The sequence below is a fragment of the Oncorhynchus gorbuscha genome, linkage group LG13 (genome assembly GCF_021184085.1).
Source record: "Oncorhynchus gorbuscha isolate QuinsamMale2020 ecotype Even-year linkage group LG13, OgorEven_v1.0, whole genome shotgun sequence".
Lineage (NCBI taxonomy): Eukaryota > Metazoa > Chordata > Actinopteri > Salmoniformes > Salmonidae > Oncorhynchus > Oncorhynchus gorbuscha.
The window spans coordinates 16,508,616-16,521,115 of record NC_060185.1 but is presented as its reverse complement, the minus strand read 5'-3'; the positions used below and the strand labels follow the sequence as shown (position 1 = coordinate 16,521,115).

The 12,500-nt window shown below is 46.8% G+C and overlaps 1 protein-coding gene across 1 annotated transcript in view; it reads left to right on the top strand.

Moving 5' to 3' along the window:
• Positions 1-12,500, top strand: part of LOC123992236 (phosphatidylinositol 3,4,5-trisphosphate 5-phosphatase 2A-like) — a 74,684-nt gene that overhangs the window by 42,505 nt on the left and 19,679 nt on the right. The window contains exons 5-12 of the mRNA XM_046293418.1: positions 1-27; positions 244-334; positions 845-934; positions 3,034-3,129; positions 7,586-7,736; positions 7,826-7,932; positions 10,570-10,672; positions 10,990-11,186. The exon at positions 1-27 is cut by the window's left edge and continues 120 nt beyond it. Coding sequence (XP_046149374.1) covers positions 1-27; positions 244-334; positions 845-934; positions 3,034-3,129; positions 7,586-7,736; positions 7,826-7,932; positions 10,570-10,672; positions 10,990-11,186 — 862 coding nt within the window. The remainder of the gene's footprint in view (positions 28-243; positions 335-844; positions 935-3,033; positions 3,130-7,585; positions 7,737-7,825; positions 7,933-10,569; positions 10,673-10,989; positions 11,187-12,500) is intronic.

Here is a 12,500-nt window from a genome sequence, read left to right as displayed (position 1 = left end):
GGTGTCCTCCTGCAAACGCCTCAACGGGTGAGACACAAACACACACAACTCTCAACTTCTCTTGGTGACACATGCACGCATGCACACACACTCAAAAACCTGTGTGTGTGTGTGTGTGTGTGTGTGTGTGTGTGTGTGTGTGTGTGTGTGTGTGTGTGTGTGTGTGTGTGTGTGTGTGTGTGTGTGTGTGTGTGTGTGTGTGTGTGTGTGTGTGTGTGTGTGTGTGTGTGTGTGTGTGTGTAGGGAGGTGGATAAGGTTCTGTCTGGGCTGGAGATCCTGTCCAAGGTGTTTGACCAACAGAGTGCCTTCATAGTGTCCAAGATGATACAGCAGGTACTCTACATTTTCTATCTTGAACACACACACACAATGCTCCTGAGTACACTGGGGGTCATGAGGAAAGAGATATTTGTCCCCCCAGAGAGAAACATCTAGAGTTCCTAGAGACGGCTGTGCTTGAGAGAGTCACGCTGTAATCACACACACACACACACACACACACACACACACACACACACACACACACACACACACACACACACACACACACACACACACACACACACACACACACACACACACACACACACACATGGTCTTAAAGGGCCAGACCTCCTTTCCCCTCAAACTTTCCTCACACAATGGGCTCATGTCTACATATCATCTAGTGTGTGTGTGTGTCTGTGTCTGTCTGTCTGTTGTGTCTGTCTGTCGTAACTATCTGTCTGTTGTGTCTGTCTGTCGTAACTGTCTGTCTTTCTTAACTGGCTGTCATAACCGTCTGTGTGTCGTAACTGTCTGTTGTAACGTCTGTGTGTCGTAACTGTCTGTTTTCCTCCGTAGTCGGTGAATCAGGGTGGAGATCAGGAGTTGGAGAATCTGGTTACTAAACTGGCCATCCTCAAAGACTTACTGTCTTCTATAGAGAAGAAGGTAAGCCTGCACCACACAGGCACAAGCACACACTCACACACACGCAGCTGTTAGTGAGTGTGTTTAGTTAACCTCCTCCCTCTGATGGATCGTCTGCCATGATGGGCGGCGGGTGGTGGCTGTAGCCCAGCGGGTGTGCTCTGAGCTGGGGTGAAGAGAGAGAGGACTCCCCCACACCCTCCATAGAAATATTATCTAATAGTCATTCAAATTCTATGTCCCCTCTCCCCTCTGTCTGGGCCCCAGAGCTCAGGTTACACATGGAGGGAGAAGATGGGAGCGGGAGGGAAAAGATGGGAGGGGGAGGGAGAAGATGGGAGGGGGAGGGAGAAGATGGGAGGGGGAGGGAGAAGATGGGAGGGGGAGGGAGAAGATGGGAGCGGGAGCGGGAGGGAGAAGATGGGAGCGGGAGGGAGAATATGGGAGGGGGAGGGAGAAGATGAGAGAGGGAGGGGGAGGGAGAAGATAGGAGAGGGAGGGGAGGGAGAAGATGGGAGCAGGAGCGGGAGGGAGAAGATGGGAGAGGGAGGGGAGGGAGAAGATAATAATAATAATAATATATGCCATTTAGCAGACGCTTTTATCCAAAGCGACTTACAGTCATGTGTGCATACATTCTACGTATGGGTGGTCCCGGGGATCGAACCCACTACCCTGGCGTTACAAGCGCCATGCTCTACCAACTGAGCTACAGAGGGAGGGGGAGGGAGAAGATGGGAGAGGGAGGGGGAGGGAGAAGATGGGAGAAGATGAGAGAGGGAGGGGGAGGGAGAAGATGAGAGAGGGGGGGGGAGGGAGAAGATGGGAGAGGGAGGGGGAGGGAGAAGATGAGAGAGGGAGGGGAGGGAGAAGATGGGAGAGGAGGGAGAGGGAGAAGATGGGAGGGGAGGGAGAAGATGGGTGAGGGAGGGGGAGGGAGAAGATGAGAGAGGGAGGGGAGGGAGAAGATGGGAGGGGAGGGAGAAGATGGGAGGGGGAGGGAGAAGATGGGAGAGGGAGGGGGAGGGAGAAGATGGGAGAGGGAGGGGGAGGGAGAAGATGGGAGAGGAGGGAGAGGGAGAGGGAGAAGATGGGAGGGGGAGGGAGAAGATGGGAGAGGGAGGGGGAGGGGGGAGAAGATGAGAGGGGGAGGGGGAGGGAGAAGATGGGAGAGGAGGGAGAGGGAGAAGATGGGAGGGGAGGGGAAGATGGGTGAGGGAGGGGGAGGGGAAGATGAGAGAGGGGGGGAGGGAGAAGATGAGAGAGGGAGGGGAGGGAGAAGATGAGAGAGGGAGGGGGAGGGAGAAGATGGGAGGGGGGAAGATGGGAGAGGAGGGAGAGGGAGAAGATGGGAGGGGAGGGAGAATATGGGAGAGGGAGGGGAAGGGAGAAGATGGAAGGGGAGGGAGAAGATGGGAGAGGGAGGGGGAGGGAGAAGATGAGAGAGGGAGGGGAGGGAGGGAAAAGACAGAGAGTGAGGGGGAGGGAGGGAGAAGATTAAAGGAAGGAGAGAGAGGGGGAGGGAGGGGGAGATGGGAGTGGGAGGAAGAGGGAGAGAGAAGGATTGGTTGTTCAGGTTTCTAATTACACACCTTATACTGTGGTTCTTCAGGTTTCTAATTACACACCTTATACTGTGGTTCTTCAGGTTTCTAATTACACACCTTATACTGTGGTTCTTCAGGTTTCTAATTACACACCTTATACTGTGGTTCTTCAGGTTTCTAATTACACACCTTATACTGTGGTTCTTCAGGTTTCTAATTACACACCTTATACTGTGGTTCTTCAGGTTTCTAATTACACACCTTATACTGTGGTTCTTCAGGTTTCTAATTACACACCTTATACTGTGGTTCTTCAGGTTTCTAATTACACACCTTATACTGTGGTTCTTCAGGTTTCTAATTACACACCTTATACTGTGGTTGTTCAGGTTTCTAATTTCTAATTACACACCTTATACTGTGGTTCTTCAGGTTTCTAATTACACACCTTATACTGTGGTTGTTCAGGTTTCTAATTACACACCTTACACTGTGGTTCTTCAGGTTTCTTAACCCTGTAGTTAATGTAATCCCCCCTCACTCTTCCCTCTCTCTTTCCTTTTCTCTTTCTAGGCTCTGAAGGCTGTGCAAGATATGAGTTTGTCCACTCTCTCCTCTCCTCCTCCTCTCACACGCCACAGCAAAACCATCCCTGTACAGGCCTTTGAGGTACATGCACACACACACTTTGAGATATACCCCACCCCCTCCCCTGTCCCATTGGTCCACAGGCTGACCAATCAGTGGGTGTGGCTCGGAATTCCTAGATTCTCCAGGAAGTGGTTTTCTACCCTGGGAGCCAGTCAGATAAATGAACAGTTTTGTCTGCTCTGTGACATCCTCATGGACATCATGGCTGTGGTCCGACCTCCCTCTCTCAGGATGTGATAGTTAAATGACTGATGTGACCAGAGTGTAGAGACTAGAGCCCTCAACGCTGTGCTGATAACTACAGAGTGGGTGTGATGGAAGGATAATCACTATCAGTAACCAGGAAGTGGACGCCTCAGCTAGCTAGCGCTCTAGAGATGTAAACACCACGGCTGCCTGGGGGTCATGGTCCATTTCAGGACATAGGCATTTGAATTCTCTTTCATGAATTTAAGATGGAAACGTTCCGTAATTAACAAATTTAAATGGAACTACTTTAACTCTGTGTAAACACGCACTGCAGCTGAGTTGAGTAATGAGCTTGCTGAACGTGATCTAAATTCTTTAGGTTGCCATGTCTAATCACTCTACACCCAGATTAACACTGGGTTAACTGATTAACACTCTACACCCAGATTAACACTGGGTTAACTGATTAACACTACACCCAGATTAATACTGGGTTAACTGATTAACACTCTACACCCAGATTAACACTGGGTTAACTGATTAACACTCTACACCCAGATTAACACTGGGTTAACTGATTAACACTACACCCAGATTAATACTGGGTTAACTGATTAACACTCTACACCCAGATTAACACTGGGTTAACTGATTAACACTCTACACCCAGATTAACACTGGGTTAACTGATTAACACTCTACACCCAGATTAACACTGAGTTAACTGATTAACACTCTACACCCAGATTAACACTGGGTTAACTGATTAACACTCTACACCCAGATTAACACTGGGTTAACTGATTAACACTCTACACCCAGATTAACACTGGGTTAACTGATTAACACTCTACACCCAGATTAACACTGGGTTAACTGATTAACACTCTACACCCAGATTAACACTGGGTTAACTGATTATCACACTACACCCAGATTAACACTGGGTTAACTGATTAACACTACACCCAGATTAATACTGGGTTAACTGATTAACACTCTACACCCAGATTAACACTGGGTTAACTGATTAACACTCTACACCCAGATTAACACTGGGTTAACTGATTAACACTCTACACCCAGATTAACACTGAGTTAACTGATTAACACTCTACACCCAGATTAACACTGGGTTAACTGATTAACACTCTACACCCAGATTAACACTGGGTTAACTGATTAACACTCTACACCCAGATTAACACTGGGTTAACTGATTAACACTCTACACCCAGATTAACACTGGGTTAACTGATTAACACTCTACACCCAGATTAACACTGGGTTAACTGATTAACACTACACCCAGATTAATACTGGGTTAACTGATTAACACTCTACACCCAGATTAACACTGGGTTAACTGATTAACACTCTACACCCAGATTAATACTGGGTTAACTGATTAACACTCTACACCCAGATTAACACTGGGTTAACTGATTAACACTCTACACCCAGATTAACACTGGGTTAACTGATTAACACTCTACATCCAGATTAACACTGGGTTAACTGATTAACACTCTACACCCAGATTAATACTGGGTTAACTGATTAACACTCTACACCCATTTTAACACGGGGTTAACTGATTAACACTCTACACCCAGATTAACACTGGGTTAACTGATTAACACTCTACATCCAGATTAACACTGGGTTAACTGATTAACACTCTACACCCAGATTAACACTGGGTTAACTGATTACCACTCTACACCCAGATTAACACTGGGTTAACTGATTAACACTCTACACCCAGATTAACACTGGGTTAACTGATTAACACTCTACACCCAGATTAACACTGGGTTAACTGATTCACACTCTACACCCAGATTAACACTGGGTTAACTGATTCACACTCTACACCCAGATTAACACTGGGTTAACTGATTAACACTCTACACCCAGATTAACACTGGGCTAACTGATTAACACTCTACACCCAGATTAACACTGGGTTAACTGATTAACACTCTACACCCAGATTAACACTGGGTTAACTGATTAACACTCTACACCCAGATTAACACGGGGTTAACTGATTAACACTCTACACCCAGATTAACACGGGGTTAACTGATTAACACTCTACACCCAGATTAACACGGGGTTAACTGATTAACACTCTACACCCAGATTAACACTGGGTTAACTGATTAACACTCTACACCCAGATTAACACTGGGTTAACTGATTAACACTCTACATCCAGATTAACACTGGGTTAACTGATTAACACTTTACACCCAGATTAATACTGGGTTAACTGATTAACACTCTACACCCATTTTAACACGGGGTTAACTGATTAACACTCTACACCCAGATTAACACTGGGTTAACTGATTAACACTCTACACCCAGATTAACACTGGGTTAACTGATTAACACTCTACACCCAGATTAACACTGGGTTAACTGATTAACACTTTACACCCAGATTAATACTGGGTTAACTGATTAACACTCTACACCCATTTTAACACGGGGTTAACTGATTAACACTCTACACCCAGATTAACACTGGGTTAACTGATTAACACTCTACATCCAGATTAACACTGGGTTAACTGATTAACACTCTACACCCAGATTAACACTGGGTTAACTGATTAACACTCTACACCCAGATTAACACTGGGTTAACTGATTAACACTCTACACCCAGATTAACACGGGGTTAACTGATTAACACTCTACACCCAGATTAACACCCCTGGATCTGTTCCGTGTTTATGAAGTTAGAAACAGCTGGATGTGAGAAGCTCAACGTCCATTGGTCATAGTTTAAATGGAGCTGGACATTGATTGACTCATTGGTTGGTTATCCACTCTGAGAGACAATGGCCGTGTTCGAGAGCATCAAATCCGTGATGCATTATGGGTAAATTGAGATTTAATGACTGATCTATAAACGATAATGTGTAGTTATTTATGATAATAGGTCATTTGTAGATCAGTCAGACTACCCTAGACTGGGGAGTCAGCAGACACGGATTAGCAGTCAGTCATCTCCTCTCCCCTGTGTGATTTATACAGCGGTTCAGGAGCTACGTCAGAATGTTTCACATCCACTGAAGTGTGTGTGTGTGTGTGTGTGTGTGTGTGGGGGGGGCTGGGGTGATCCTCATAAAACCACCATGTCAGACTCATCCCAGACAGAGCAACGACTGTATCAAAACTTCCATCCAGACAGAGCTATACTGTAACTGTACTGAGCTCTGTGACGTTGATGTATTTTATTGTTATATTTATTGTTTTATTGATACTAAAAGATCTAGGATACATTCCACTGAGAACCCAGATGATACTGTTTTCATACAATGCTTGGTCCCAACATGGAGGAGAGTTTACTGAACTGACTGTGCATCGACACACAGACTCCCCCTGGTGGTGACACCGGTAGTAGTACAGCTGTCTCTATTTCACACTGAAGAAGCTGTAGTTTATTATGTGAATAAAGAATTCTGGTTTTGTCCTGTCTGTCTCTGTGTCTGTCTCTGTGTCTGTCCGTCTGTCCGTGTCTGTCCATCCGTCTGTCTGTGTCTGTCCATCCGTCTGTCTGTCTGTGTCTGTCTGTCTGTCTGTGTCTGTCCATCCGTCTGTCTGTCTGTGTCTGTCCGTCCGTCTGTCTGTGTCTGTCCATCCGTCTGTCTGTGTCTGTTCATCCGTCTGTCTGTGTCTGTCCATCCGTCTGTCCATCCGTCTGTCTGTCTGTCTGTCCGTCCGTCCGTCCGTCCGTCCGTCCGTCCGTCTGTCTGTCTGTCTGTCTGTGTCTGTCTGTCCGTCTGTCTGTGTCTGTCTGTCTGTCCGTCTGTCTGTGTCTGTCTGTCCGTCTGTCTGTGTCTGTCTGTCCGTCCGTCTGTCTGTGTCTGTCCGTCTGTCTGTCTGTGTCTGTCCGCCCGTCCGTCTGTCTGTCTGTGTCTGTTCGTCTGTGTGTCTGTCTTTCTGTCTGTGTCTGTCCGTCCGTCCGTCTGTCTGTGTGTGTCTGTCTGTGTCTGTCCGTCCGTCTGTGTGTGTGTGTCTGTCTGTGTCTGTCTGTCTGTGTCTGTCTGTCTGTGTCTGTCTGTCTGTGTCTGTCTGTCTGTGTCTGTCTGTGTGTGTCTGTCTGTGTCTGTCTGTGTCTGTCTGTCTGTGTGCGTCTGTCTGTCTGTGTGCGTCTGTCTGTCTGTCTGTGTCTGTCCGTCCGTCCGTCCGTCTGTCTGTCCCCGTCCGTCTGTCTGTCTGTCTGTCCGTCCGTCTGTCTGTGTGTGTCTCCCCTCTGTCCCGCCAGGTGAAGTTGGATGTGTACCTGGCAGACCTGACTAAAATAGGGAAGAGTCAGAAGCACAGTCTGTCTGTGGACGTGGAGGGAGGGAAGCTAGTGGTGATGAAGAAGATGAAGGACAACCAGGAGGACTGGAACACCTTCACACACCACAAGAGTAAGGACACACACACACACACACACACACACGTCGAAAGTGAGAAGATACTCACACTCGTTGTTTCTCTCCGTGTTTCTCTCCCTCAGTCCGTCAGCTGATCAAGTCTCAACGTGTTCAGAACAAGCTGGGCATCGTGTTTGAGAAGGACAAGGAGAAGAGCCAGAGGAAAGACTTCATCTTCGCCAGCGCTAAGGTACACACACACACACACACACACACACACACACACACACACACACACACACACACACACACACACACACACACACACACACACACACACACAGACACAGACACAGACACAGACACAGACACACACACAGTCACAGTCACAGACACACACAGACACACACAGACACACACACAAGGAAGCATGGGGCATGCAAATCTACTGTATATTCTATAAAAAGTTTGCTTTCAGATTCACACTATGGTTTATCACACACACACACACACACACACACACACACACACACACACACACACACACACACACACACACACACACACACACACACACACACACACACACACACACACACACACACACACACACACACGGAAGGCTGTGAATAAACAAAGACTTTGTTTACACTCAAAGCTGTCAATCAAGCTCTTACTAGCACGGGGCCTCATACACAGAGCTGTGCTGTGCCTTGGACTGTGCTGTGCCTTGGACTGTGCTGTGCCTTGGACTGTGCTGTGCCTTGGACTGTGCTGTGCCTTGGACTGTGCTGTGCCTTGGACTGTGCTGTGCCTTGGACTGTGCTGTGCCTTGGACTGTGCTGTGCCTTGGACTGTGTGAATCCTCATTTTCATTAAACCGCCAATTTTCATTAAACCGCCAAGTTGAAACAATAACAAAGTGTCCTATTTTATTTTTAAAAATATAACCTTTATTTAACTAGGCAAGTCAGTAAACAAGAAATTATTATTTACAATGACAGCCTACCCCAGCCAAACCCTAACCCGGACGACGCTGGGCCAATTGTGCGCCGCCCTGTGGGACTCCCGATCACGGCCGGTTGTGACACAGCCTGGGATCGAACCTCATGCTGGAGTGACGGCATAACACTGCGATGCAGTGCCTTAGACCGCTGCGCCACTCGGGAGGCCCAGAATTACAGTTCTAACCATGTTTTGAGGCTGCACAGTTTTTGTTTACATTTACTTTGTTTACAAAGATTGGAGTGAAACAGGCTTATATTTGGGGTTCTGATGGCGTACGACCAGTGTTGAACTAAGCTGCTGAGGGAAGTTATATTCTTCAAGAAACAATGGATAAATATCATTAGTTTAGTCCAAACATTTACCCTTCAAACACAACTGTACTCCACCTCTCTGTCATCTGAGACTTGATCAGCACCTGGGAGCAAACACAATCAGTAATAGTTAAACAAAGCATTCAACTCTGTGCACAAGGACTACATTTAACCATTTCCATAGAAAAGCCCATTTACTTGAACAATGGTGCAGACGCTACGTTTGGTTTCAGAAGGACTGTTTTTGCCGTCATTCTTTTCATCTGCACTGTTTTTCAACTAAATGTGTTTTCAGCATCACTCTGTTACCATGGAATTGTCCTATAGCAAAGAATATACAGTCTACCAAGTCCTCCATTACACACTCACACTGACTGTACACTCACACTGACTGTACACTGACTGTACACTCACACTGGCTGTACACTGACTGTACACTCACACTGGCTGTACACTGACTGTACACTCACACTGACTGTACACTGACTGTACACTCACACTGGCTGTACACTGAATGTACACTCACACTGGCTGTACACTGACTATACACTCACACTGACTGTACACTCACACTGACTGTACACTGACTGTACACTGACTATAGACTCACACTGACTGTACACTCACACTGACTGTACACTGACTGTACACTCACACTGGCTGTACACTGACTGTACACTCACACTGACTGTACACTGACTGTACACTCACACTGACTGTACACTGACTATACACTCACACTGACTGTACACTGACTATAGACTCACACTGACTGTACACTGGCTGTACACTCACACTGACTGTACACTGACTATAGACTCACACTGACTGTACACTCACACTGACTGTACACTGACTATAGACTCACACTGACTGTACACTCACACTGACTGTACACTGACTGTACACTGACTATAGACTCACACTGACTGTACACTCACACTGACTGTACACTGACTGTACACTGACTGTACACTCACACTGACTGTACACTGACTGTACACTGACTATAGACTCACACTGACTGTACACTGACTGTACACTGACTATAGACTCACACTGACTGTACACTGACTATAGACTCACACTGACTGTACACTGACTATAGACTCACACTGACTGCACACTGACTGTACACTGACTATAGACTCATACTGACTGTACACTGACTATAGACTCACACTGACTGTACACTGACTATAGACTCACACTGACTGTACACTGACTATAGACTCACACTGACTGTACACTGACTATAGACTCACACTGACTGTACACTGACTATAGACTCACACTGACTGTACACTGACTATAGACTCACACTGACTGTACACTGACTGTACACTCACACTGACTGTACACTGACTGTACACTCACACTGACTGTACACTCACACTGACTGTACACTGACTGTACACTCACACTGACTGTACACTCACACTGACTGTACACTGACTGTACACTCACACTGACTGTACACTCACACTGACTGTACACTGACTGTACACTCACACTGACTGTACACTCACACTGACTGTACACTGACTGTACACTGTGCGTGTTGTCAGAAGCGGGAGGCTTTTTGTCAGCTGCTGCAGCTGATGAAGAACAAACATTCCAACCAGGACGAGCCAGACATGATCTCCATCTACATAGGGACCTGGAACATGGGTGAGCACACACACACACACACACACACACACACACACACACACACACACACACACACACACACACACACACACACACACACACACACACACACACACACACACACACACACACACACACACACACACACACACACACACACACACACACACACACACACACTACATGCTACAGAAAACCCGTCAAACCTCCTAAAGTGAAGAGAAAATTCCATTAGGACTAGAACTCATATCAACATTAGAACAATTTTGATGTCTGGAAAACTGTCAAATGTTGATTTTGTGTGTGTGTGTGTGCGCGCGCGTGTGTGTGTGTAGGTTCTGTGCCCTCCCCCAAGGCGGTGGGTTCCTGGCTGTTGTGTCGTGGGCTGGGGAAGACGCTGGATGAGATGACCGTAACCATTCCTCATGACCTTTACGTGTTCGGAACGCAGGAGAACTCTGTGTGTGACCGTGAGTGGGTCGACTCACTCCGCACCGCACTCAAAGAACACACAGAGCTGGATTACAAACCGGTGAGATGAATGAGGATCTGGTCAATAGTAGTCCACTCCATTGGGGAATAAGGTGTTGTCAGGGATTGTCCCATTGGGGAATAAGGTGTTGTCAGGGATTGTCCCATTGGGGAATAAGGTGTTGTTTGTGATTGTCCCATTGGGGAATAAGGTGTTGTTAGGGATTGTCCCTTTGGGGAATAAGGTGTTGTCAGGGATTGTCCCATTGGGGAATAAGGTGTTGTTAGGGATTGTCCCATTGGGGAATAAGGTGTTGTCGGGGATTGTCCCATTGGGGAATAAGGTGTTGTTTGGGATTGTCCCATTGGGGAATAAGGTGTTGTTTGGGATTGTCCCATTGGGGAATAAGGTGTTGTCAGGGATTGTCCCATTGGGGAATAAGGTGTTGTTAGGGATTGTCCCATTGGGGAATAAGGAGTTGTCAGGGATTGTCCCATTGGGGAATAAGGTGATGTTTGGGATTGTCCCATTGGGGAATAAGGTGTTGTTTGGGATTGTCCCATTGGGGAATAAAGTGTTGTCAGGGATTGTCCCATTGGGGAATAAGGTGTTGTTTGTGATTGTCCCATTGGGGAATAAAGTGTTGTCAGGGATTGTCCCATTGGGGAATAAGGTGTTGTCAGGGATTGTCCCATTGGGGAATAAGGTGTTGTCAGGGATTGTCCCATTGGGGAATAAGGTGTTGTCAGGGATTGTCCCATTGGGGAATAAGGTGTTGTCAGGGATTGTCCCATTGGGGAATAAGGTGTTGTCAGGGATTGTCCCATTGGGGAATAATGTGTTGTTTGGGATTGTCCCATTGGGGAATAAGGTGTTGTTAGGGATTGTCCCATTGGGGAATAAGGTGTTGTCAGGGATTGTCCCATTGGGGAATAATGTGTTGTTTGGGATTGTCCCATTGGAGAATAAGGTGTGTCAGGGATTGTCCCATTGGGGAATAAGGTGTTGTTTGGGATTGTCCCATTGGGGAATAAGGTGTTGTCAGGGATTGTCCCATTGGGGAATAAGGTGTTGTCAGGGATTGTCCCATTGGGGAATAAGGTGTTGTCAGGGATTGTCCCATTGGGGAATAAGGTGTTGTTAGGGATTGTCCCATTGGGGAATAAGGAGTTGTTTGGGATTGTCCCATTGGGGAATAAGGTGTTGTCAGGGATTGTCCCATTGGGGAATAAGGTGTTGTTTGGGATTGTCCCATTGGGGAATAAGGTGTTGTTAGGGATTGTCCCATTGGGGAATAAGGTGTTGTTAGGGATTGTCCCATTGGGGAATAAGGAGTTGTTTGGGATTGTCCCATTGGGGAATAAGGTGTTGTCA